Below are 26789 nucleotides of genomic sequence, written 5' to 3'. Positions count from 1 at the left end.
TGGGCGGGGGCGCGGAGAGCGGCGTTCCCAGCAGCCCCTGCGGCGCCGCTTGTGCCCGTTCCACGCCGTCGCCGGGCTTAGGGATCGAGACGCGACTTGTCCGCGGTGCGAGTGAAACTCGACGTGTACCCTGCCGCGAAGATGGAGGGGCCTCTGTCCGTTTTCGGGGACCGCAGCACGGGGGAGGCTATTCGCTCCCAGAACGGTAAGGGCGGGCGAGGCCTGGGTCTGGCCGACGGCAGCGCGGTTCCTCTCTCCCAGCCCGCCCGCTGGGGGCCTGCGGCCGCCGTCCTTGCGCTTTCTTCTCCCCCAAAAAGGGTGTGAGCGGTGGGGTGCACGCGACCCCCGGCGGCCTCACGACCACTGGGCGGGGCAGCAGCGCCTCTTTCTCGTGGGGGAGGAATCCCGGAAAGCGCCCCACGTTTTTGAGAAGTGCGCTGGACGAGGTGGTTGAGTGCGGGTGCCCAGGCCCTGGTATTGGCATAGCGGGCTCCCGTCCCGGCCACGCCTGCAGGGTCCTTTGGTCCGGATGCTCTGCGCCCCCTTTCTTCCGATTCCAGCCACGAAGGGCGTTTCCCAACTTCTTGGCCTTGTTTTAGGACCATTAACCAGAAAAGACTAGTTTCAGCTGCTAGTTTTAATACGAGCAAATGGCCACAATTCCGAAGACTTACCTATTGTATCCCACCGCTTACCATGTGTAGTAGATGTCGGGAGCTCCAATGTCCGTGTATAATTCTTATCCCACCCCTCGCTGACAGCTTGTTTAAATAGCTGACGGAATTTCAGTTGGGTGTTAGCATAAGCGATACTTAAAATGCATTTATTCTAGTAAACAATTTGTCATTGAGCCTCTTTTGAGAGCGTTTACACACGCCTGTCAACCTTACCGTTATTGGTTACGATACTTATTTTTGCCTTGGATGAATTTGAAATAAAGTTAGAACCTTTGGATTCCCACTTTTATCTTCTGTATGAAGTGGTAGAACCCGAATTAGGACTAGCAGATTACCTTTTTATTCTGAGGCAATGAAGTGGATGCTCTTTGACACACCTGTGTCACCTTTGCATATGAATTCAAATTTGCTAGTCTTCCTTGCATGCGAGATTTTGTTAGCTAACTTTTTAATTAGGACAGATTTGTAGATTTGGAAAATTCAGAGGCTTTTGGATGTCATTTACTTCCTTTAGGGGAAATGATTGTTCTTTGAAGTAGTAGATTTTTCTAATGTCATTACTTTTTTTGTTTCTACAGTTATGGCTGCAGCTTCTATTGCCAATATCGTTAAAAGTTCCCTTGGTCCAGTTGGCTTGGATAAAATGTTGGTGGATGATATTGGTGTAAGTATAGCTAGATGTTGTGTTTGTTACTTTAAATTAAAAAGACCGTAAAAATTTCATGGTGTAAATTCTTTGTTTTTAATGGGACTGCTGCTGTTGGGAGGCGTATATCACAAGGGGGTATACGTGTGTTATTAGAGGATATCCTGTTTCTGTAGGTGATTGTTGTTTTCTTCCTTGCAAATTTCTTAGGATGTAACCATTACTAATGATGGTGCCACCATCCTGAAGTTACTGGAGGTAGAGCATCCTGCAGCTAAAGTTCTTTGTGAGCTGGCAGATCTGCAAGACAAAGAAGTGGGAGATGGAACTACCTCCGTGGTAGGTAGTCAGTCACTGGGTAGATGGCTAAGGACTGGTGTTTTCCTAAAATCAAGCTTATAGAAAGTGAAGCCATAGTAAGTTATTTGCTTCTGAGTCGGAAATAAGTTACATACTTAAGAGGGAGAAAATGTAAGGTCTTTCTTGGGTAGTGATTCAGAAACAAAACTTGAAAACTGGGTGGTTGTAGCTAGTTTCCACAATTTAAATAAAAAAGAAATCTGAGATAATATGGTCATGTCATTTTAAACATTTGTTTACACAAGTTTTATGAGTTTTTCCTCAGCCATAACAATATCCATACATCACAATTTTGAAAAATAGTTTTTAAAAGAAAGTTTTTCTGTCCCCGCAACCCCTAACCATGACCTGAGACTTGGACATTTCTAAAACCTTTTTTTATAATTATCTAAAGAAAAAAATGTTGCCACTTTTTAATAACAAGTTTTTACATTTTAAATATTGACAAGGCAGTCTCATGAGTTCAAAATGGGAGTGTGAGAAAGTAAACGACATGAACTTAAAGATCATCCAGCACTCTGATGTGGTAGAAACACTATTGTTTATATTTCTATATTAAACTGTATTAAACTACAAGCTGTAAAAAGAGTACAGTCTATCTCTTCTAAAATAATAATGGTCTTTTCCAAGTAACTTGTTTATGATAATACCATTTAAGTAAAATGATTATAATTTACCCCAAAAGAAGCAGTCAGAATTTTTGAAGTCTTTGATTTTAAGTTAAATAATAATCTAAGCTAGTACAGGTCATTTGAGTAGTCAGGCTCTTCATTTAGCATCTTTAAAGGTAGTGGGTGTGTGGTCCTTCATTTACTATTGTACTGTAGAACTAGTGTGTCAGCCAGAACGTTTTTTCTGGCTCTTATCCAGCTTTGGGCATTCACATGTAAAACACTGTAGTTATATTTTTTTAGGTGTCTAATAACCAGTTATTTTCACTGCCATCACCATTCTGGTTAGTAATATCTGATCATTTTGGTGGTGTTTTTACATATGTATTGCATATATTAAATGTCTGTCTAATATTAGAGCAATGAATGTTTTCTCAACAGGTTATTATTGCAGCAGAACTCCTAAAAAATGCAGATGAACTAGTCAAACAGAAAATTCACCCCACATCAGTTATTAGCGGCTATCGGCTTGCTTGCAAGTAAGTTTGTTTGCATTCAGAGAAAATTTTATTTAATGTAATAATTATAAACAATCTGTGTTCTTCAAATGTTTTCATTAAGGACTAAATTTTATTTTGAAAAAGTTGTATTTTAGGATTTAAGTAGTAGTCTTTGAAGTAAGAAGTAGAGCCAGTATCAATATTTTCCCGTTTGACTACCACATTTTCTCTTAATAATAGATTTTAGTGGCTATGCTTATGGGATAGATTAAAATTGCCATGATCTGAAGAGGGAGGATTTATTCGTGTCCTCCTCCTATATGAAATGGCAGAACAGAAAATTGGTGGTGTCTATGACATTTTGATGCTATGATAAAACAAAAGTTTGAGTAGTAAATTTTGTGTTTTCTCTCTCATGCTTTAAACAGGGAAGCTGTGCGTTATATCAGTGAAAATCTGATTATTAACACGGATGATCTTGGAAGAGATTGCCTGATTAATGCTGCAAAAACATCAATGTCATCCAAAGTCATTGGAATGTATCCTTGTAACAATCTGATAAAGTTGAGGCTTTATTAAAAGACCTTGTATTAGTTTTTGTGGCAGGTGATGCTGTATTGAAATTTTATGTTCCTTTCCCTGTTTTTCTAGGGGGAAAAATAAAGTGTGTTTAAAAGTAGTGTGAATTACAGATAGTGATAAATAGCACTCTAGCATTTGGGTGGCATGAATAATGCCTGTTTCTTTGATGAGGTTGCAGAAAGGAAGTGCTTTTGAATTACCCTTGATTTTCATGTGCACCCACTGTCCAAATCTCTTGTTCTCCTTAACTATTGCCTTAGAAACGGTGATTTCTTTGCTAATATGGTAGTAGATGCTGTACTTGCTATTAAATACACAGATGTAAGAGGCCAGCCTCGCTATCCAGTCTCTTCCATTAATATTCTGAAGGCCCATGGGAGAAGTCAGATGGAGAGTCTGCTCATCAATGGCTATGCACTCAACTGTGTGGTGGGATCCCAGGGTAAGGCTCGGGATTTGGTCATATAACAAGAAGACTAAAGGGTAAAATTAGCTTTTTGTAGACTGCATACTGTTCATCTTCAGATGAACTATCCGAAGTGTGCACTTCCTATTCTTTTAGGAAGCCCAGAGGAAAAGGAAACCATACGTCAGGTTGTTAAATTTGTGTTTATGTATAACAATTTAGTATTTCTGCTACTTTTTATTATGCTTTCAGGATAGGTGTATGTTTTAAAACGTAGCATTGTTTATAGTTACCATAAAGGAACTTAATAATATGTTCAATTATAGGCATGCCCAAGAGAATAGTTAATGCAAAAATTGCTTGCCTTGACTTCAGCCTGCAGAAGACAAAAATGAAGCTTGGTGTACAAGTGGTTATTACAGATCCTGAAAAGCTGGACCAGATTAGACAGAGGTATGTCGAGAGATCATTTTTGCCCTTTGAAAAGGGCTGTTTGTAAATTATTCTTCTGTTAGAGTCATTGATAGTAAGCTAAAAGGAGCACATGCTACATCTCGTAATTAACAATACGGGTGGTCAAGCAGTTACTGGGTACTAGAGAGTGGCAGTTATCCAGTTGGATTTTTTAAGTGTGAGTGTCTTGGAGTACTTTAAAAATTAATATTTTTAACTGAAGTCAAACTTTTACATAAGCTTCAGGAAAATTAGAAAATGTGGCAAATTGATTGGCATGCTGGGGAGCTAGTTATGAAGAAGTAATTTGGCTGCTGCTGTGGATTTTGACTACCTACTTCTATTGGACCCATATCACTCAAAAATAAGTTTTTAAGGGTTTTTTAAAAGAAACAAGCACAGTAACTGAACCAAACCTGCAGGCTGTCTTTGCCGAGAGTCAGGAATGCTCGTCTTATAAATCTAATCGCATGTGTGCTCTTTCCTTTCTTCCTTGATGTAACAGTGGCTTTTTTTCCACCAAAGGCCAAACTCTACAATAAGTGTTCCAGGTTCTGTTGCCTTCTTCCTTGGAATCTTGCTTCATTAGTGGTTCTTTCTCATTTGCAGCTTCAACTAGTAATTCTACTCTTTATTCGTTTGTAGATTCCACTTGTAGCTCACACATCCTGCTCCAGTTAGTCCTTATCCTTCCCCCCTCCTTTAATAGCCAAATGTCTCGAGTGACGTACACAAAAACTCTTCCGATGCTCTACTTCTCATCCCTTTTTCAGCTGTGTTCGACAGTGGAGGACCACTTGCTAAGGGCACTAGTGACTAAGGGTGAAATTCACGAGACATTTTCAACCTTCACTTGATCTTTATCAAGCCTTTGGCCACTTTCTTGAAACACTTGGAGGATGGAGTAGCTTTGTGATCCTATCTCATCGGCGTTCCTGCTGCCGCCACCATCTCCCCACTTTTCCCAAGATAGCTCATTCCTATGACTTCAGATGTTATTTGAGAGAGTCCCAAATCTGTTTCTCTGAGCTCCAAACACACATACTTGTCTAATTGAATGCTTCTTAAGCATCTCAAAGTCGTTTCTAAAACTGACAACACCCCGAATCCACTCCAGGCTGTTTTAGTGGTGGGGACTCCTCTTTTTTTACCTGGCACTCTTTTTTTTTTTCCCCTTCTAGTCTACCATCAAGACCACCTGATTTCTATCTTCAAATTAAATCAAGTTTATCTACTTTGCATTTTCATTTTCTTTCTCAGACTGTTGTAGAGGTGCCGAGGCTGGTCATCTGGATTTCACTCTTGTCCTCTCGCAGGCTGTTTTCCACACGGTAGCCAAGTTGATCTCATTACTTCCAAGGCCAGAGCCCTTTTAATTATTTTCACTGTGGTTCAGCCACAACAGGGTCATTCTGTGTATTTGTATGACTTTGATTACAAGCTGTAAAGGTAGAGACTACATGATTTCTTTGGCTTTATATCCCCTGTTCTTAGTATAGTGTCCGGCACCCAGTACTTGTTTAGTGTAGACCGAAGGGTCTGTTTTGAAGTTAAGCTTTAAGTCATTTAATTTAAAAAAGTCTTTAAGTGACCTCATGTATTATTCTTCGCAAGAAAAACGAAGTGGCTTCAGTTGTCTGTATGTTGAGCATATCCCTTTCACGTAGCTTACTTGTGGTTTCCATACTACGTCCGCCTCCTGACAGCTTCACCTGAATAATGGGGCTTCCCCTCATCTTGTTGAAAATCGAACTCTGTTTTCTCATCCTGTCCCAGCCTGTTAGGATTCGTTTTACTCCAGGAGTCAGCGGCTGAGCCATGAACTTTGACTTCTCTGTTCTCGTCATGTGTCTCCAGTGACTGCCTCATGGCCTCAGCCCTTCACCTTCTCAGTGTACTTTCCACACTGACATCAGGGCGTCCTTTAAAAACATGGGACAATACAGCTTTTCTTAAACGTAGTCGAGGTTCTTAACACTCCTACAAGGTTCTTTTTTTTTCTTTTTTTTTGTCCTACCTGCAGTTTCAGGTCTGGACCCCTCTCCTTTGGGCTTTCTTTGTCTCGCCCACCAGGCTGGATTCCTGCCTCGTGCTTGTCATCTCCACTGTAGTGACATTCACCTTGACATGTGGTTACAGTCTGCCTCTCTGCTAGAACACTGAAGGCAGGGACGCTTTCTCTTCTAACCACCGTTCTTGGTCAGGGACTCGGGTTGAGAAGAATTAAATGGTAATTTTTAATTCCTTGAACTTCCCATAAATTAGACTGATTTAAATTCTGGTCACAGAAGGGAAGGAATGGTTAATATAATTCCCCTTTCCTCCCCTCCTCCCCCTTCTACCGCTGACCTATGGATATTGCCGTTTCCCCTTAAGAACTGGGTCTCTGAAGGCGGGGCATCTCCTCCCACAGGCTCGCAGCGTGCACCCGGGGCCTGGCACATCCGGGGTATGGTCCATGGCTCCACTTGGGGCGCAAACACAGGACCTTCGGTGTGTAAAGCAGACGTGCTAACCGTTGCACTATGGAGCCACCCGGTTAATGTAATTTAATGTGCAGTTATTTGTGGAAAATAGTTTGTACATGTTAGAGCTGTGTTATATTAACACGGAAGATAACTTTGAGTTACTATTCAAATATTTTATCTGTAGAGAGTCAGACATCACCAAGGAGCGAATCCAGAAGATCCTGGCGACTGGCGCCAATGTTATTCTAACCACTGGTGGAATCGATGACATGTGTCTGAAGTATTTTGTGGAGACGGGCGCTATGGCAGTCAGAAGAGTTTTGAAAAGGGACCTTAAGCGCATTGCTAAAGCTTCTGGAGGTATGTCTTCTGCCTGCTCCCAGACGTGGTGCTTCATGGCCATCTCTGTTGGAATGTCAACACTAAATAGCTTTAAAAACATACTGTTTTTGCTCTTTAATGATTTGTGCTATCAACATATTTATAGTCATTTTTCATGTAGCTGGAAAAGTAATTTTACTGAATTTTTTCAACTCAAAATAACAGTTCCATCCTAAAACGACAGTGTCTGATGTATAACTGTAAACCTTAAACTTACATTTATACATTGCTTTATCATAAAGGTCTGGATCTAAGACAAGATATGAAAATATGCACGGGAAAGTAGTATTCACAGCTCTTTGTAATTATCTTAATAGCAACTATTCTATCAACCCTGGCCAATTTGGAAGGCGAAGAAACTTTTGAAGCGTCAATGTTGGGACAAGCAGAAGAAGTGGTACAGGAGAGAATTTGCGATGATGAACTGATCTTGATCAAAAAGTACGAGCTACTTGTTAAATTATATAGCTATTTAAGTTTTATTAGTAAAAACAGATCACTTTCCCATTTATTTGCTGCTATAGTCTTTCAGTGATATGAGCAGTTATACGCATGGGATAAAAAAACATTGGGCCATTGCAAGTTGAGATGGAATAATGGTTTCCTCTCTTCTGCATAGTCTAGACATTGCTTCCATGTTCAGATGTCCTATGTAAGCGGGATTTAATCAAGGCACTTAACTGAATTTCTGTGTAGACTTATAAAAGTATCAATTTAAGAATTTCACTTTATTTTTTTCATAGCACTAAGGCTCGTACATCTGCATCAGTTATCTTACGTGGGGCAAATGATTTCATGTGTGATGAGATGGAGCGCTCTTTACACGATGCACTTTGTGTGGTGAAGAGAGTTTTGGAGTCAAAATCTGTGGTTCCAGGTGGGGGCGCTGTGGAAGCAGCCCTGTCCATATACCTCGAAAACTACGCAACCAGCATGGTACGAACATCTGCACACTGGCTTTATTTTCAAGGGGCTATGAGTAAGAGAGCATATCTAGCATTTTGTTGATACCTCATCTGGGACCTTAGCTGCTGCTGTGGGTTTTAATTTTCTTCCTTTTGTAAAGACAGCTCATTGTCTTTTTCGTAGGGTTCTCGGGAACAGCTTGCTATTGCAGAGTTTGCAAGGTCTCTCCTTGTTATTCCTAATACACTGGCAGTTAATGCGGCCCAGGACTCAACTGATCTGGTTGCAAAGTTAAGAGCTTTCCATAATGAGGCTCAAGTTAACCCAGAACGCAAAAATCTAAAATGGTAAGTATACGATTTTCCTTGTCATCTGTCACATGTATATCGGTTTTGTTTTCTGGTGATTTTACTAGCATGTCTCAAGTTTTCCTAACCTCTAGGGGGAGTTACTTTACCTCCAGGACCCCTGAGGCAAAGCTGTTAGGATTTTAAATGATGTTTAAGCCACTCTGTAGACCTTTCTACAACTTTCAGTCCTGATTTTGCTATTCATAATCAACTACTTCAGTCTTAAAGGGATCTACCAAAGGTCCTAACATTCCCAAGATTAACGTGAATGGACCAGCTGCAATTAATCAGCCACCTGATCAATTAAAATTAAAGGGATGGGGTGGGCATGTGTAAAGAGGCCATTTAACAGGTCTTGTTTTTAAATTACAGGATTGGTCTTGACCTGGTCAACGGTAAACCTCGAGACAACAAACAAGCAGGGGTGTTTGAACCAACTCTAGTTAAAGTTAAGAGTTTGAAATTTGCAACAGAAGCTGCAATTACCATTCTTCGAATTGATGATCTTATTAAATTACATCCTGAAAGCAAAGATGATAAGCACGGAGGTTATGAAGATGCTGTTCACTCAGGAGCCCTTGATGACTGATCAGTCATGTTTTATTTATAGCAATGTTAGCTGCAGTTGTCTTGTACACCTTGCATATGACACATTAAAATACAATGAGCTGTCATGAGCCTTGGGTTCTTGTGAAGTGGGAGGTGACTTACATCCTCCTCACATTGGTCCTCTGATTTCACAGTATAATTAATTTAGTGCCTTATTCAGAAAGAAGTGAGGCTCCAGTTCAGTGTAAGCATGACTCTTAAGCAGCTTCACTCTCTCTGAACACACATTGCAATGCCCATCCCACCCCCGATGCACAGGGCAGCAACACCACGACGGCCACCCTTTCGCTCCAGCGTGTGCAGCAGGGTGACAAGAATGCGGCAGCCAGATGCTCCGAGAGGATGGCCCAGGGCGATAGCCCCTCCTTGAATGTTGACCTAAAGGGGGAAAAAAGATACTTGTTCTGTGGATATAGGATTAAAATCAAACTTCCTTCTAATGCTACACGAGTAATACTAGCTTCCTTTTCAAATTCAGTACTGTAACTGCTTAGAAACTTTTCTCTGACAACCTATCCTGACTACCTTCCTTTATAAGATTTAAAATGTCCCATGTGTGCCAGCAGTAAACTAATGCAGTCAGGAGTCTTTGCCTTGGAGAGCAACAAAATAAGTGAACTCTGAGTCCCAGCAGGCACTCAACCTACTTACTAGCCACCCACTCCTGAACAGGCGATGCCCAGGACATGATGCCTAACTACATACACGTGTTTGCTGTTAATCGAAATTGCGCTGTGAACATTCACTCGTAAGCTCAGCACTGCTTGCCCATATTTACCTTCTCTGGGTCTAAGCCAAGTTCTTTAACTATTACAACACAGAGAGCTGCAAAGGCTTCATTGATTTCAAACACGTCCACATCCTCCAGTGACCAACCTGCTTTCGCAACCTAAAGGAAAGATGAGTGGAAGAGATCTAAAATCAGGTGGGACCACTGGTCATCTTATATGTAAAAGCATACCATGCCGTGTGATAGTAAAGGATCTCTAAAAACCGCCACCTTGGGTGGTTCTACATCAGCCTGTGCTAGCACATGTTTTGCCTTAGTGACACCAATTCTAAGAGATTAAGGATAAAAAGACTTGGAAATTCTAAGCTATCTTGAATTTTGAGCCAGTAACATTTGTTATGTGTAGGAGAGAGGTGATCTAGCAGAATCAAGTTCCCTAAAATATAATCTAGATGTTCTTGGTTGCCCTTTGTGGTAGAGAAAGTAGAAATGAACTCGTTTATGGCTAATCAGAAGGATCATAAAAGGGACACACAAATGAAACATGACAGGAATAAATAGAAAAACAAGAATCTTGCCATTTTGGAGTGGTAAAGGACCTGAGCATTTATAAAAAAGGGCAGAACCTACATAACATTTTATCAAAGCTAAGGACAGTCACATTCAAAAGTAAACTCACGGCTTGCTTTATTGCTGGAACTGGTCCTATTCCCATAATGGAAGGCTCCACGCCTACTTGTGACCAGGAAACAATCTGCGCTAAAGGCGTGAGCCCACGGTTATCAGCTTCCGACTTCTTCATGAGAACCACAGCCGCAGCACCATCATTGATTCCTGCAAAACATCAATGTCTCGATTTAGAAAATACTGCTTGTTAACTGCTTGTTAACGTCCTGTGTCTCTTAACACCTGAAGACATGAGTTAAATGATTCTTAACCTGTCTTGGCAAAGCCACGTGCCATATTTCAGACTACAGAGTAAATAGCAATGGTAAGCTGGGCAGTATGACAGCTGACCACAGAACGTTCCACCGGGAGAAAAAGTGGAAAGATTGAAGCAGTAGGGGAGGGGACACGGATGAGAAGGAATGGAAGAAACAGCCCAGACCTCACTGGACGTGCTGGGAGTTCCGGGTTTTGGAAAAGTACAAGGGTAGGTAAAACTCGGGGGTCTCTTAATTTGCTTTTTCATTTGTATGTCTAGTTATGATATTGGGAAACCAAATCCATCCTTTCAGAATATACAGGTTAAGTCAATAATCAAATAATGGAAAAAATCTCAAATACAAACTACAAATTTCCCCCCTGAAGCAGCTAAAGTAAGGTTTTAGAATAATTTGTATATAGTTAATGAAGTATAAAGAAAAGTAACTTGGCAGACCTAGCAGATGATGGGATTTCCTCAACTGCCCTTCAGAAACTAACCTGAAGCATTTGCTGGGGTGACTGTCCCTGTCCCATCTGTGAGGAAGTACGGCTTCAGTTTAGACATGGCTTCTATGTTGCTCCCATGGCGAGGAAACTCATCCGTTTTAACTTCAGTAAGACCTGAGAAAAGGAAAATCAGTTACCCAAGATTAAAACATGGCAGGCAGCATGCCAGGAATGGCAGATTGCCCACACGTGATAGCTGAAGATTCACATTTGAAAGAAAGACATTAAAAAATACTTTCATTCCAACAGGAGGGACATACATGCTAATAAAAGTTACTGCATGTTAGAACATTTTACGAGCAATACCCTCATGAGACATTTTGGGTGTTTTCCATATGCATAGCCCTTTCTGAGGAAGGCAGTTACCAGGAGTTCTTTATGCAAAACGTTGACACTGGTTTGGGACATACGACTTGGCTGGTCACAACTGACTGGGTCAGGGAGTGTCAAAACCAATCTCATCAGGGCTGGACAGAAGACATGTCAGTTATCAGTAACAGAACTTGGCGGGAGCACTCCACGTTAGGTAACCGCAAAGTGATCCAAGAAGATCCACCCAAGAAATACGAAATGTACACAGAAGCAACAGGAAGTAATGGATGTTCACTGCTGAGATTCTGCCTGTGAGGGCAAACGGTCGGCTGTTGCCTCTTCACAAACATGAGCCACTGTTTGAGTTTCTTAAGAAACCTGCTCTATCTACATGGCAGTGTGGACACTGGGACCAAGAGTGCTGAGTGCTGGCACAGCTTCCCATGTTTCCTCACCCCATAAACATGCCCCCCCAACCCATATTCAGATGTATCCAGGACGCGCGCGCGCGCACGCACGCACTCACACACACTTATACATACAATCTTTTCTTTGCTACCTGAAAGATATGACACAATTTATACACAGTCCCATATATTGTTATTCTTCCCTATAAATGGCCACGTTGATGTTTAAATCATTATGATCTACCCACCTTTTCTAGAAGACACAAAAACTGGTACAATCTCTTTGTCAAAATGGCCAGCCTTCTGCGCACTCTCTGTCCTGTTCTGGGACAGAAGTGCAAACTTGTCCTGATCTTCTCTACTCACTTGCCATTTTTTGGCTACATTTTCAGCTGTGAAAGAAAAAATAAAGCAAAAACAAACATTTTCAAGAACTGGCTTTGCTAGCTTAAGTTTTTCACATTTAAACGAGCACTGACCACCCGACACCATCAGGCTCACTGGTGGGCTGACAGGACAGTGCTCGGTTGGCCATCTTGCCTCCCACTGGCGATGAATATGGAAATGATACCGTGACTGCTAAGCGAGCTTCTTTCTTGGCTTCCTTCTCTCTTCCTTTCTATATAATTTTAAATTTTCAGAAATTCCTTTGCAGGTTCACCGATTAGTTTTGCCCCAACTGCTTTATCATTCTCTTTCTGAACCATTTGAGAGAAAGATGTAGATATCATACTCCTTTACCCTAAATTTAATTTCTGTGTACTTCCCTAAAACGAAGCCATTTTCTTACATAACCACAGCTATCAAAATCAGGAAATTTAACATCGATACAATACTATTAGCTAATTCTTCATAATCAAGTTTTACCTATTGTCCCAATGATGTCCTTTATAGCTAATTTATTTGTTCAGTTCAGGATCCCATCCAGGATCATACACTGTATATTACTCTGTCAATCTCTTTAGTTCCTTTTTATTTGGAGCAGTTCCTCTGACTATCTCTGTGTTCTTAACCTTGATATTTTTGAAGAGCAGGGGGCAGTTCTTTTATCAGATGTCTCTAATTCTGGTTGTTGGTTGTTTCCTCAAGAATAGATTAAGATTATGAAAAAAAGCAGGTGTACCACTGAATGAGGATATGATCTTATCAAGACACATGTGCTATCAGGTGATACTAGCTTTGATCAGTTGGTTAAAGTGGTATCTACCAAGTTTCTACATTGTAAAGTTACTATTTTTCCATTTATAATTAATAATTTATGAGAAGTTATTTTGAGATTACAAAATAACTCCTTCCTCATCAAATTTTACCCACCAGTTTTGGCATTCATTTATGATTTTCTAACTCCAACACTCCTTCTATATGTATTAGTTGGCATTCTACTGCAAAAAGCTTTTCCTTCTCTCTCCATTTATTGTTATTTAACGTCAGTTTGGGTTCATGTATTTTTATATTATTTAATAAATTATAACCTGTTACTATCATTATTTGATGCTCAAACTTTTGAAGATTTGGGCAGTAGGAGTCCTTTAAGCTGGCTCCTGGATCCTTGGGTCAAGACCCCATGTGCTCTAAGCACAGCCTTATTTTTTTTTAGCACTTTTGTCTTAGTCCTGCAATGAACCATTCCTCAAAGGAATCTTAGTTCTTTTTAGTGGAAAGGGCATCCAGAAACCAAGATCTGGGTGTTACAACTGCTCATTGTTACCGGCATGTTACTGTTTCTGTGCCTATTCATTAAGAACCAATATGCACGTCCAATTTACGACTGAACAGAAACACACATTTGTGGTACCTTGAGTTCATACTGATATCTCTGAATGCAACCTAACACAACTACATTCTTCCCTCTCTAGAGACTTGAAACTCCCTGCTACAATAATGAGAAGCCTGGCTCCCATCATCAATACATTCACTCATTTGTTCACACCAAGAATATACAGAATGTAGTTTCAGAATGTTATGCTATACCACTGGGAAAAGCAAACCTAATAACTAGAGCTCGATATCTAGTCACAGTTCTTTTTTATTTTAGGTAAAACATACATGGAGTAAAATACAAAAATCTTAAATATGTAATTCAATGAGGTTTGACAAATGCATGCAACCATATATCCCATATATGTCTGTAACATTTCCATCACCCCAGAAACTTCTCACGTGCCCCTTACCCATCTCCCCCTCCTTGAAGCAAATGTTTTGATTCCTTTCACAATAGATTACAAAAGCGATTCCATGTCTTCTGCTCAGCACTGTCTGTCATATTTGTCCATGTAGTTGAGTTTATTTCTGTTCCATTTTACCAATGAATAGTATTCCATGGTATAAATATACAACTATTTGTTATGCATTCTGTTGATGGACACCTGAACCATTTTCAGAATTTGACCGTTAGGAATAAAGCTGCTATAAACACATTTGTACAAAGCTTTTAGTGACCAACATTTTCATTTCTCTTGAGTAAACTGCTAAATCTTTTTCCAAAATAGCTATACTCATGCCTGCGATGTATGAGAGTCTAGTTGCTCCATATCCTTGCCGCCATTTGGTGATGTCAGTCATTTTCATTTTAATCATCCTAATAGGTATATAATATATCTTATTATGGTTTTAATTTGCATTTTCCTCATAAATAATGTTGAACACTTTTTCATGTGCTTATGACTATTCATATATCTTTCTTGAAGAAATATATGTCCAAATCTTTAGTTCATTTTTCAAATGGGTTGCCTTTGTATCATTGTTATAGTGCTTTATATATTCTAGATATGTCCTTTGTCAAATACATGTATTATGAATATTTTCTCCCTATCTGTGGCTTGCTTATTCGTTTTCTTAACAGCGTCTCTGATGATGAGCAGAAGTTTTAATTTTTTAGAAGTCTAATTTATCAAACTTTTCTTTTTAAGGTTATTGCTTTCTGCATCTTGTTTTAACTCACCCCCGGGTTTGGAAGCTATTTTCTTATGTTGACCTCTAGAAGTGTTATAACTTCCATTTGTCCTGTAACAGAAGTTTCTCAATGGTAGACCTGAAATATAGTCTCCTGTATTTTCCTGAGCAAGCATAATAGTTCTGGTTGAGCAGTCCCACAAGGCTACTGTGTAACCTGAGGATGGTCCAGAGTTGAAAAGCCTATGCCCGTTTTGAAGAATCAAGGATTATTAAACTTTGGTAAAATTTCTGACTTTGTAGCCTTCCTATCTGGAGAAAGTAGGTAAAATCCTTTAAAAAAACGAAAACACAAACTTTTATTTTTAGATCCATGGTTTATCTCAAATCATATTTGTATATGGTATGAGGTAGAAACTGAGAATCATTTTTTCCATATGAGTAATTTGTTGTCTCAGCACAGTTCATTGAAAAAGCGTTCTTTTCCCCATTTCATTACACTGATACCATTATTGAAAATCAGTATAAGTCTGTGTCTACCTCTGTATTTTCTACTCTATTTCACTGGTCTACTTGCCTATCCTTATGCCAAAACCACACTGTCTTGATAAACGCACTTGACAGTAAGTGCTAAAATCAGATAGTGTAAGTCCTTCTATCTTCTGCTTTGTCAAAATTCCCCCCTATCTGTGGCCTTTTTGAGATGCCGATGGAGTGTCAAGTGGGTTCAGTAAGGTCCATATGCCTGTGTCCCCCAGTAATCTATGAAATGTCCATTCAATTCACAGCTCCCTAGCAGCTGTTTCCCACTCGGCCTTGCAGGGTGTTGCCCTGCACGGGCAGGGCTGAGTACGTGACTAAAGATTTAAGGGGACCCTTATGTATTTCTGGATCTTCTTTTCTTGGTAGCTCCCTTCTTTCCAGTACCCTGTCCCACAAACTCCAGCCATATCGGCAGCTCCAAACTCTGACCTCTGCCTCCCCAGTTCACCCAGGTTACTATTCCCTCTGGGAGAAAGTCTGGAAAATACCTCCAGATAGAAAGCCAGTGACAGGCTTTCTCTTCTTTGAAGAATCTCGGTCTTGCATAATTGTTGGCTAACATTTGAAAACATTTGCTTGATACATTTTGACTAGTTTTATACCTGTTTATTGTAGGAGGTCTCGTCTTTATTAATTACTACATCATGGCCTGAGCTATTATTATCTTTTTCTTTTCAGAAATTTATTTTTCTCACAATTCTGGATGATAGAAGTCTAAGATCCAGGTGTCAGCAAGTTTGATTTCTCCTGAGGCCTCTTTCCTTGGCTACCTTCCCACTGTGTCCTCACGTGGTCTTTCTTCTGTGCCTATATCTTTGGTGTCTCTTCCTCTTCCTATAAGAACGCTAGTCAGACTGGACTAGGGCCCACACTAAAGGCCTAATCTTAACTTAATTATCTCTTAAAAGTCCCTAACTCCAAATATAGTCATATTCTGACATCATACATTAAAGCTTCAATGTATGAACTTTGAAAGGATGCAATACAGCTCATAACAGCTCGGAAAGGACTTGGGAGCTGAGTTTTTAATGATTATCTTTGGTGATGTTAAGGCAGTTAGTTCAAGAAACTCTTGCCTAGACACTATGGCAAGTAAAACTGGAAAGGCACACATCACCTTCCATGGTTTGCCCATGAGCTCCAGCTTTCTCTGCTGTGGCTCTCACTCGCACAGTGACAGATGCTTTGAGCTTCTCTCACTGTTACCCTCTGCTTAGAATCTTGCCTCTTCTCTATTATCTTTCCCATCTGATTTATACCTCTCATTGACACAGAATCATTGCCACATGCATTTAAGCAAGGTGCTGAATCTCTCAGGTTTGTTTCTTTAACTCTAAACTTAAATGTCCCTTCTGTTCTTAAACGTTACATTTATACGCAGTAAAGACACCAGTTCTTTTGATCTTCCAGTGGCTGTGCCAATAAACCTAGATCGCGAAGGCTTTCTATGTGGGTGACTAATGAAGAGCTGACTGAGCATTGCGAAGAACACAGGCAGGGACCAGGTTTACCTCTGACATTGCCTCTGCCACAAAGCCACTATTTGTGGGCCCTTCCTTCTTCATATGGTAAAGTACAGATTGATTCAGAAGAATTCTGAGGCTCTTCCCACCTCTAACATTCCTTGATAATCAAGGAGTCACAAAGGATAAAGTGGCTATTTCCTCACTTAAGTTCATCAAAGGGGAACTATCCCTGTTATCAGGGACACAAAATTATTAGAAACGCTCCCTGCCCAAATGAGGAAAGCACCCACGAAGCCAATTATGACTTTTAACGTTTTAACAGGAAGTACATGTTCAGCTACGTCTGCCTCACCGGTAATGCCCATGTGGTAGTTGAGAAAGGCGTCTGTAAGCCCATCAAGGAGGATACTGTCGGTCAGCGGTGTTTCTCCAATCCGGACTCCTGCCCTCAAGTATGCCAAGTGAGGAGCCTGGACACGCAAATGGAAACACACGTGGACTTAGGTTTGGTGGTAACTAGTCATCTTCCCTCAGGATCCTATTCTAAACTATCCAGGGGTCCCCCAGTCCTCACCTAGCCCCCTTTTGACCCCTCTCCTCAGTTCCAGCCCATCCTCCTCCTCATCTAGGGTCAGGGCCCAAAGGCCTCTGGAATCAGCCAACCGTTCCACGCTGCCTGCTCTTGAGAACCCATTGGTCTCCTACCCACCCATTTCCCTTTTCCACCAAACCTGTCCCTTCCGTGTCCTGTTTCCTTGGGAGCCTTATTTATTCTTTCCAAAGAGGCAACCAGTTATGTTAGATGAGGACATCATCTAAGGGCTTAAGTGATGCTAACAATGTGTCATTTATTTTGATGGGAGACTAATGTCTGTAGTGAGAGTCACCAGGTTGCCTAATCAACTGATGGGGAAGGATTTCTAGGCAGGGCATCCTCTTAACTCCTGCCAACTCAATAGCAGCTATAACAGAATGGAAAGACTTAGAGCCAGGTCTGTATTTAAATCCTGGCTCTGGCCTCAGTTTACCTACCTGTAAATTAAGAATGATACCATCTACCCTTTAAGGGCTGTTGTGACTGCATAAAAGCACCTCTTAAAGTACTACACAGGTCCCATGGGAATCACTCTGTGTTTGTTACCTTCAGCCTACCTCCTCCTGGGCCTCGGCAATGGTGGGCTACATTGGCCTCTGCCCAGGGGATCCCCAGGTCAGACCCTGAACTGCCTGCAAGAGGCAGGGGATGTTCTTTTTCCTTTTTCACTGTGCCGATTTGAGGGATGGAACCTGGCAAAACAAATCTCACCTGCCAAACCTCTTTGAGAAGGACACCACTCAGCGGTCCTCCTTTCTGAGTCCTATGCCTCCCAAAGGTCAACAAATTTCAGTCCCTGGGCTCCTCTCATGTGCAGAAAGGTAAGTGGCAACATCTGTTTTTGACTTTTCCTCGCAACAAGAGAGAAATTAAGACCAAGGATATCTACAGGCTAACATTATAGGCTTAATTAGGAAAATATTTTACGCTTTGGTAACGTTTTAGAAAAACTGTGTTCTGTTCTAATCACACTGGTTGACAGGATTTTTCTTCAACCTAGATTTCCCACCCAACTTGAAAAGTAACTAACATTCAGGTAGGGATCAAGGTTGAATCCATTTTCTGTTTATTTGTTTGGTTCTAGCTCTGATACGCATCAGTTTACTCTGCGATGGCATGGACATGAATTTATTACTGACAGGTCAAAGAGAGCCACCTCTTCAGAGGCCTTACCTTGCTCATATTCTCCATGCCTCCTGCAACCACAATGCTGGAGTCTCCAACCATTATTGACTGGGCTGCAAGGCAAACAGCTTTCAGGCCCGACCCACAAACCATTTGGCAGCTCCACGCTGGAACAGAGTAGGGGATCCCTGCTCCCATACTGGCTTGTCGAGCAGGATTCTGTCCACAACCTGGAACAATGAACGCAGAGGACTCTCAGCCATCAAAGAGAAAGATAAAATATGTGGGTAAAAATAAACACAAAATCAGGAGATGGCCAACTGGGTCTCCCTCCCAACCAAACCAAAGTCCACCAGAGGCAAAAAAGGTCTGTGTAACACTCTACATCTGTCACAGTCTAGCCCGTGAATACAAACTATCCTGTGGTGCTCCACAGGTATTTCATGGCTGTATGCTTTCTTTTCCACAAAGGAGTCATATCTATCTTAAGAAGGAGCTGGCTTCTTGTTCCCAAACGTTCCCGTATGAACACAGGACGGGATGTGGACACGGTGCATGTCTCCAACCAGGCTGTGTACTTCTGGGATCTGGGCTTAGACCCCTGGGAAGATAAGGGGGTCACTTAAAAAGTAAAACTTCAGATAAGAAGCACTTCTTTCCTTGATTAATATTCACCACACCAACGTTAACTGGTTATGTAACAAGTTATATACAACATGAGAACTGATAAATACTTTTCTAGAATTCGATTGTGGGGAGTTCCTTCAGGGAATGGGAAGACATATATCACATACTTATTTAATTTAATCGAAGTAGTGGAGAAGGGGATGGAGCTGATAGCTTCAAACAGCCTTAGTCACCACTGTCTGTTATCAAAGGGTCAATGTTTATACAGTGTCGCTCCATTGCAAATTTCAGATACACCCACACCTAGCCCCCTTGCTTGGTGAGTGTGTTGGAAAATCTAGCAAATGGGTTGTTACAATATTTAGAGATTACGGTCATCACAGTGTTATTAATCTGGGATTAGTCTGGAAGGTAAAAACTGGACATTGAGGATACAGAAAAAATATTTAGAAAAACAGTTTCAAAATAGTCTCTGAATTAAACTCATGGGACACTAGTTAATCAAAAAGACAATATTATTTAAAGTTCCTGCTTTTTATGCTACAATGAATTACATATGCATTTAAGTAAAGTAACTCCTTTATAAAACCTTTATTATTTATTCATAATCCTCATCTTCAGGTACTTCAGAGTTAAGAAATGAGTGTTGAACATAACTAACTATAGTAGCCTAGCATTTAGCAAAGGATACGAGCTCATTGAGAATGAGGATTTCTGATATGAACACTGCTTATCTCTAGCTGACAGAACAGTGCGTGGCACACACCAGGTGTTCAATAAATAGTTACACGATTGTGGAGGGTACCTGGGCTTAAGGAGGACAGATTTGGGTTCAAGCGCTAGCTCCACTTTGAACTGTGACCCTGGATAAGTTACCTGACCTCTCAAAACCTCATTTACTCATTTGTAAAATGTAGATAATATGATCCAACGGACTGAGAGGATTAAATGAGGTAATTAAAGGAACACACGAAGCACAGCACTTTAAAGGCCACTTAGCAGGCCCTCAACAAATGTAGCTATCGCTTTTATTATAACTACGTGGAACTACTGTAGAGGCGAGATGAGGACACAATACCAGAAAAACCAGCAGCTGAGTAACCTGTTGCACATGAGTAAGGCTGAGGCAAGGGTCTGGAAAGGAAGAAAGGAGAAGTGACTGAAGGCTGAAGGTTATTTAAAACCTTGAGTCATGATAAACCTTGAGGCATGCTTTGACTTTAAGGATCACGTGGACATGTGGAGAAAGGAAGACTGGGAAGAGGAACTACAAAATTACAAAGTAAAAACACAGAAAAATGGGCCAAGTCTCATCTCAGAATGAGTAAGGACAAAAGTTTGTTGTTTAGTGAGCATTAGCAATGATCGCCACAAATTAGAATTTGTGCTACCGAGTGAGCATGAAACCATGTAGGGAGCTAAAGCTCCCCAAATTCAAAAGAGTGCATGGATTATCTCGGGAGGCCTGCTTGCATAAAAAAGGGAAAAGGCTGGTTCTGAGGAATTCCAGGAAGAAGAAGATTAAGTATAGACAAAGGGAGCGTGGAAGGGAGTGTCGATCATACCTCAATCTTCAGGATATTACTTTAATTATGTTATCTTGGGATACACAAAGGAACAGATTATGTATAAAAAGAAGCATAAGAAATAAACTCGGAGAGACAGTTGTGAGATCTGTTCTCCCTCCTGCACCCTGTCTGTCTTCTCTTTTTTCTCAGTCCCCGCTCCCCCATTCAGGTACCCGGTTTGACTTGGTCGGCTGGTTTCCGACAAAACCAAAAATAATTTAACTAATTAGGAACCGTCAGGGATTGCAGGTCTATTAAACCAGCGGGAATCAGAAGTGAGACTGGAGCACTCCAGTAAAACACTTTTGACAAACCCAGGCATGACCCACCTTCTGTGAGGATTGGGAAGCACAGCCCACCTTACTGGTTCAGAAGTGAGATCCATGGGGGCAAAGACCCTGTGTTGTTGGAGTTCTAACCCCACCTAGCACAGTGCAGGGCACGAAAGAAGAATGCAATACATTTTTATTGAATGTGTGACACTTTAGGGAAATATAGAGGGTTGTGCAAACTCTCCTATGCCTCAGGCTGGCCCTGCTTCTAAAGAATGAAAAGGCAGTGGAGGATGGTGGCCTAGGTTCATTCAGAAAAAGCATATTAATTTAAAGACACCCAGTGGAGAGAAGCTATTGATGGGACTTGGAGGACGGGCGACAGGAAAAATTAGAAGGAACTCCTGTGAGCAAATGTATGGAGCCAACGACATAAGTTTCAGCAGGGGTGGGGTTGGGGTCGTTGATGGGCTGCTTCTAATAAACCTGACCTCTGCCAGAGTCACTGGGGAGTTACCTGCTGCCAAAACGTGTCCAAATATAACCTCTGACACATCTTTGGGAGCCACAGCGGCCCTCTTCAGGACTTCTTTGATGACAGTTGAGCCCAGGTCATACACAGGAACGGTGGACAAGGCACCATTGAAGGAGCCTAGGACAGAAGAGAATGCGAGGGCGATGAAGACGGTGCCCACGGCGCGAGGACGGCAGCCGCCGGAGGCAGCTCATCAGGGTACAAAGCAGAGAGCGTGTGACTTGTAGCAGCCGAGACCCCGGAGCGTGGCTCCCAGAGCTCTCGGGGTACCGCGGACCCGCGGGAAGCCTGGTCATTCATTCCCTAAGACCAAGCGGAAGGGCCACGCTTCCCTAACAAAAGGAGCCGCCCCTCCCGCGCCTCCAAGGGCTTTGAAAACTCTACAGCACTAGGGAGAAGGAGGCAGTTCGCAGTAATCCTCGTTGGACCCACCAGACTCCTGCCCCCGGCCCTGGATCAGACCACCCAGCGGCCCCGCCCCTGCGTCCTCAGAGCAGAGACCGCTGCACCGCGCAGCAGACCACGCAGAAGCCTCGGCAGAGAACGCCGGCCAATGGGAGAGTCGGACGACGCGTGGTTCTACCCGGGGAGCCAATCAGAGCACGCGAAAAGGAATGGCCTTCACCCGGCGAGGGGCGGGGCTTCCCAGCCGGCCGGGGGAGGCTTGAGGAGCGTGGTTCTGGGGGGGGTCCCAGACGCCCCAGGGGTCCCCGCGACCCGGCCAGGCCCGCAGCTCCTACGCCGTGCCAGGACCGCCGGCCACTCACCTATGACGGTCCGCGCTGCTGAGACGATGACCACGGAGTCCGAACCTGCACTCATCCTGCCGCACGAGTACCTCACACAAAGATGTAGTCCCAGTGCTGCCCGCGAGTGAGGCAAAGCCTTTCTGGGACCTCGACGTACCACCGAGGGGCGGGGCCGCAGGACTCCCCGCCCACCGCCTCCCCGGCGGGGCCCGGTGCGCAGGCGCGGGGGCGGGGCGGGGCTCCGCGCAGTGGGCGGGGCCGTGGGCCGCGGGTTTCCGACTCAGGTGCGTACCGCCCACCACCAACCCAGACTCTTACGTGAACGTCCTAGTGTTGTATCTGTCGTGAAGTTTTGTTTTTGTTTTTGTTTTTTTAGGGAGGATAAGTTTTCAAAAAACTTAGTGTTTTTCGAATCAGCGAAAAGTGGAGGTGACTGGAGAGTACTCCGCGTTCAGCCCAGGACTGGAACCCCAGTGGCGAGAATGGCAGTGTGAATCCTGCCGCCTGCAGGCGTGCGGGCGTGCCGATGAGTGCTTTTGCTCTCGTGGCTTTGAAAGCTCCTCCACGTTTTGCCTGGACGCCCATAATCATTCATTCCCGTTAGGCGTTAACTTGGTTCTCTGTGCAGACCCGTGCGAGGACTCCCTGCCCTTCCGTCGGGTTGACACCACTTGCCTTTCTTAACCTGGAAGATCAACTCTAGGTGAATCCGGAGTGTCTTAACGACCCACAAGTCAAAAGGACTTCCTCTGGCAGACAGTTCGAGTAATGCGAAGGAGCATGTGATAAGTTGGGTCACTCTTCTGTTTAACAGCCTTTACGACTTTCTATCCTATTAGGCAGAGTTGAAAATCTTTTAGAGCTCTGTGTGGAACCTCAAAATCTGGCCCCAGTCATTTTCCAGCCTCAGCTCAGGCTGTTTTCCCTTGGACTAGACACACCTCGCAGTCTAGTTCAGTCTCCCAGAGCCAGGTCTTGCTTTGTCTTATTCTCTGTAGTACCCAGAATAGGGTTGTGCACGAAGTAGGGACATAATTAATGCCTACCAAGTATTAATTTTTATGATTATCATCTAAAAGCCTTTACAATCACAAGGCTGCATGAAGCCCCATATAGAGAAGTTAAAAATCAGTACAGATATGGAGATAGATTTACAAGTATTTGAGTAATGATTAACATTGAACAACCTTCAATTGTCAATATTGGCAAGGTGTGTTTGAGTAAAGGGTAAACATTTCGTGTGGGGTAATTGGGGACGGCTAGAATTTTATGGCTATTACAGGGACTTGATACATTTCACCTCTCTCCATGAACCCAGTTAGGGTGATTGATTGCCAACATCCATTTTACTCCAAATATTTAGTCTTAGCCTTGGCCAATGGACATTTGACCTGACCTTTGCCACCAAAATGCAAAGGGTGTGGAGGGTGACTCTGGGAAAGATATTTTCACTTCTAAGAGATACAAAAAAGACATCCTTTTCCCTTTGGACGTCGCCGTATCCGGACATGAGGCCTGGAACTGCATGAGGAGAGCCAGTAAGACTGCAAGGCCAACACGCTGAGGACAACAGAACAGAGATGCAAAGAAGTACAGCCTTTGCAAAGAGGACATTCTTGAGGCCAACCCTAGAGTCCACTCAATCTCTGATCTCCCAACTGTGAGACAAATTTTCCGTATTGTTTAAGCCAGCTTGAGTTAGGCGAGCTGTTCTGTAACATGCAAACTGAAAGCATCCTGATTTACCCGGGCTGACTACTTGGTAGAAAGTTAAGATTTTTAGATGTTTGGGAAATCAAGGAGAAACAACCTAATATGGGAATGAGGAAAGGTTTCTAGGCAGGCAGTGCAGCTTGTTGAGAACACTGGAGCAAAAGAACTTTGTCACAAGATCTTAGAGGGAAAAAAAAACTGTTGACAAGCCTAGGGAATCCTGAAAAACTTTCAAGTAGGTTGCAATTCATTTGGTCCTGGGAACCTATATCAAAACTTTGAAGAGCTATGTGAATGGATCGGATAAACGAGAGAAGATAACTATAGCATAAGACTCAGGTGGTGGAGAAGGAAGAGCTTGAATAACAGAGTTTTGTTGGGGGAAAAATCCTTAGGGTCTGGAATACTGATGGAATCAGCAATCTTCCCCAAGAGCTCAGCAGCACACTCTAAGACTTTTCTGTCTGGATTGTGTTCCTTGTCCTGAAACATGGGAGTCCAAGGAATTTGAGAAACGTGTCCCTCGGCTTCATGCTTTACTCTGTGTCCACTTACATCTCTGGCCACTCTTGTCTCCTCTGTGGGTTCACTTTGACTGCTCCTTAATATATTCCCCAAGGTTTGCACTGGCACCCTGGGTAATACCAGTAACTCCCATGGCTTCAGTTACCACCTATAAGCTGACAGCAATGAAACGTCTCTAACCTAGTTGTCTCCTGAGTGGACAGGCCCTCTTCGTTAACATTTCCCATAAACACATCAAATTTAACACATCTAAACCTAACTCATTATATCCACCTTTTTCAACGTTTGTTTCTTCTCTATTCAAAAACGTCAGTGAGCACTGTATCTTCTGTTAATCAATCTACCATGTAGCACTCCCACTAAGGAAGGCTTCCTGGAGGAAGTGATGTCTGCCTCCTGCATTTGGTGCTCCTTGGGACGTTAACTTTCTACTTACCATATAATTCCTAGTGTCACGTCTTCTCTACTAGACTATATATAAGCTTTGCAAGACGATCTTGTTATATGGCTTTCTATACAAGTCCTAGCACAGTGCAGGCATTAAATGTGAATACTAATGCATTCTTTACGTCCAGTGCTTAACACATCTGAATATATTCTTCTGGATGCAAGGAATGTATTCGTTTCCTACCTGGAGGTTCTATCCAGACCCACCTTCAGAACAAAAATTGTGAAGGTAATTGCTTGTTTTTGTTGTGTGGCCACACAGCACCTGTCCTCAGGAGTCCTCATTACGGTTGCTCATCAATTATCTACTCAAAGCTATGTATGAGCCAGATGGGGACTAGAATAATTAATAGGTGAAAGAGGACATCATTTAAAAAATTATGTCTGGACCTAGAATCATATGCTGCCTCGGCTGGTGAGGAAATAGGTGGGCGGGTGGCCGCCTTAACTTCCAAATGTGACACGATGTTACTGAGCCATTTTCTCCTGAAAGGGCTTTGCAACCCTTGGTCGTTTCACAAACAGGGTTGCATGAGTCCGGGCGTTGGACGGAAGCGAGCAGTGAATTACCACAGCGGATTTGCCACAGCTGGAGTTCATGGGGTGCTCCTTAATAGAGGTGGCTTGACTCTCCCACGGAAGGTACCGTTCAAAGGTAATGACATTACTCAGGGTTGAAAGCAGCATTAATTATAGTCATGGGATTAAGTGAACTCCCAAGAAAGTGTCATAGAGCAGAGCAGTAGGCAATGACTAGGTGAGGAGTCAAGCTGCTATTAATGAGAAATAAGGTACATTTGAGAGAAAATTGTCAGAAAGAATGGCTTTGAATTATATTTGCATAATAGTGTCCCAGAAACTAATTAGTCAGTTCCATCAAATACAGCTGAGAGGCCAAGAGAACATCTAGTGAGCCCTATTAACAAGCACCTTTACATTTTTGTTCTCATTTAAATCTTCCCAGCGAATAGTATCCACTGAACTTTATATGAAGAGAGATGGTGACTGGTACATCCTCCAATGCCATACCTTTGAGAAATATTCCTTTTGTTCACAAACTGATAGCGTTTCCTTCAAGGGCCACGTTAACCACTTCTAAGAGACTAAATCCTCTTACCTTAGCCAGCATCTTTAACTACAAATCTTTATAATTTGCATTTTTTCCATCATTGCATTACCATTTTGCGATTGTCTCCAACACGTATGTATTTGCCACAGCAACCCAGACTGCTATGACGTGTCATCCTCAGAAGCTCAGGTAACATTTCTTCCTCTCGATCAAGAGGATGAAGGGGGCATAATGACAGTGTCACATCTGGCCTCTTGGAATCAGACGTGGTTTGGCTGCTGGCTTTAATGACAGTACCACAGAGGGCAGCTCCAACACTTTTTGTCATCACGTTGGTAGTTACTTCACCCTTTTAAGCCCATTTCCCATTGTGTAAATGGGGATAACGTGCCTATCTCATGGGGTGAGAGTGAAAATAATGCATATAAAATACCTGTCAGTTTCTGGCATGTAAGTACTCAACAGATGTCAAAAAAGCGTTAAGGCATTTTTTACTACCCATCAGCTCTCTGGAATAAAGCTAAAGTAGAAACTTTGAAACTTTTACTATATCTTGGCCTCTATCCAAGTTGACTACCCTTAATAATGAATCTTCTTTGGCAGTACTCATCGTTTGCCAAATTCTGGGTTTCTCTGTTTCCAGGAGTCATCTAAAGAATGCTTCGCACTCCCACTTGTCCTATTTAAGGAGATGTAATACACTTTTAACAGGCAGGAAACAGGCAGCTTTCACTTCCACATCAAAGGTATCACAAACCCATTTAAAGCTACCGCCTTTTCTCTTTCAGTGGAAACTATCCAAACAACAAACTTGTATTTGGAGTTTGACCA

The 26789-nt window shown here is 42.4% G+C and overlaps 2 protein-coding genes and 2 non-coding genes across 4 annotated transcripts; 3 read left to right on the top strand and 1 right to left on the bottom strand.

Annotated features, from left to right (window-relative positions):
* The first annotated feature begins 1 nt into the window (after nucleotide 1).
* Nucleotides 2-9017, top strand: TCP1 (t-complex 1). Its single transcript, XM_039873926.1, has 12 exons — nucleotides 2-205; nucleotides 1256-1341; nucleotides 1534-1662; nucleotides 2736-2833; nucleotides 3223-3333; nucleotides 3637-3818; nucleotides 4109-4235; nucleotides 6888-7063; nucleotides 7402-7525; nucleotides 7828-8020; nucleotides 8174-8337; nucleotides 8713-9017. The coding sequence occupies exons 1-12, from the start codon at nucleotides 142-144 to the stop codon at nucleotides 8927-8929; spliced, it is 1671 nt and encodes a 556-aa protein (XP_039729860.1). The 5' UTR covers nucleotides 2-141; the 3' UTR covers nucleotides 8930-9017.
* LOC120611455 (small nucleolar RNA SNORA29) lies at nucleotides 2998-3137 on the top strand. The gene has a single exon (XR_005655213.1). It is a non-coding gene; the product is annotated as a small nucleolar RNA SNORA29 (small nucleolar RNA).
* Nucleotides 7585-7714, top strand: LOC120611454 (small nucleolar RNA SNORA20). The gene has a single exon (XR_005655212.1). It is a non-coding gene; the product is annotated as a small nucleolar RNA SNORA20 (small nucleolar RNA).
* Nucleotides 8923-22383, bottom strand: ACAT2 (acetyl-CoA acetyltransferase 2). The gene is made up of 9 exons (XM_039873928.1): nucleotides 22223-22383; nucleotides 21438-21572; nucleotides 18502-18683; nucleotides 17086-17203; nucleotides 12081-12224; nucleotides 11105-11227; nucleotides 10359-10513; nucleotides 9728-9838; nucleotides 8923-9327 (listed from the first exon to the last, which is right to left on the bottom strand). Exons 1-9 carry the CDS (start codon nucleotides 22275-22277, stop codon nucleotides 9157-9159), a joined length of 1194 nt encoding a protein of 397 aa, XP_039729862.1. The 5' UTR covers nucleotides 22278-22383; the 3' UTR covers nucleotides 8923-9156.
* Between the last annotated feature and the right edge of the window lie 4406 nt (nucleotides 22384-26789).

This window comes from Pteropus medius, unplaced genomic scaffold, assembly GCF_902729225.1.
Source record: "Pteropus medius unplaced genomic scaffold, Ma_sr-lr_union100, whole genome shotgun sequence".
NCBI lineage: Eukaryota > Metazoa > Chordata > Mammalia > Chiroptera > Pteropodidae > Pteropus > Pteropus medius.
Note: the sequence above shows the minus strand (reverse complement) of the source record. Positions and strands in the feature narration are given on the sequence as shown.

What these genes read in the sequence shown, in the direction of transcription:
- TCP1 (XM_039873926.1), top strand. Translation starts at nt 142, where the DNA reads ATGGAGGGGCCTCTGTCCGTTTTCGGGGACCGCAGCACGGGGGAGGCT. An exon ending in GGCTATTCGCTCCCAGAACG is followed by an intron (nt 206 to 1,255) that starts GTAAGGGCGGGC and finishes TTGTTTCTACAG; the next exon opens with TTATGGCTGCAGCTTCTATT. An exon ending in TCATCCAAAGTCATTGGAAT is followed by an intron (nt 3,334 to 3,636) that starts GTATCCTTGTAA and finishes CTATTGCCTTAG; the next exon opens with AAACGGTGATTTCTTTGCTA.
- ACAT2 (XM_039873928.1), bottom strand. Translation starts at nt 22,277, where the DNA reads ATGAGTGCAGGTTCGGACTCCGTGGTCATCGTCTCAGCAGCGCGGACC. An exon ending in TGGACACGTTTTGGCAGCAG is followed by an intron (nt 18,684 to 21,437) that starts GTAACTCCCCAG and finishes TCATTGTTCCAG; the next exon opens with GTTGTGGACAGAATCCTGCT. An exon ending in TTTTGTGTCTTCTAGAAAAG is followed by an intron (nt 11,228 to 12,080) that starts GTGGGTAGATCA and finishes TCCTTTTCTCAG; the next exon opens with GTCTTACTGAAGTTAAAACG.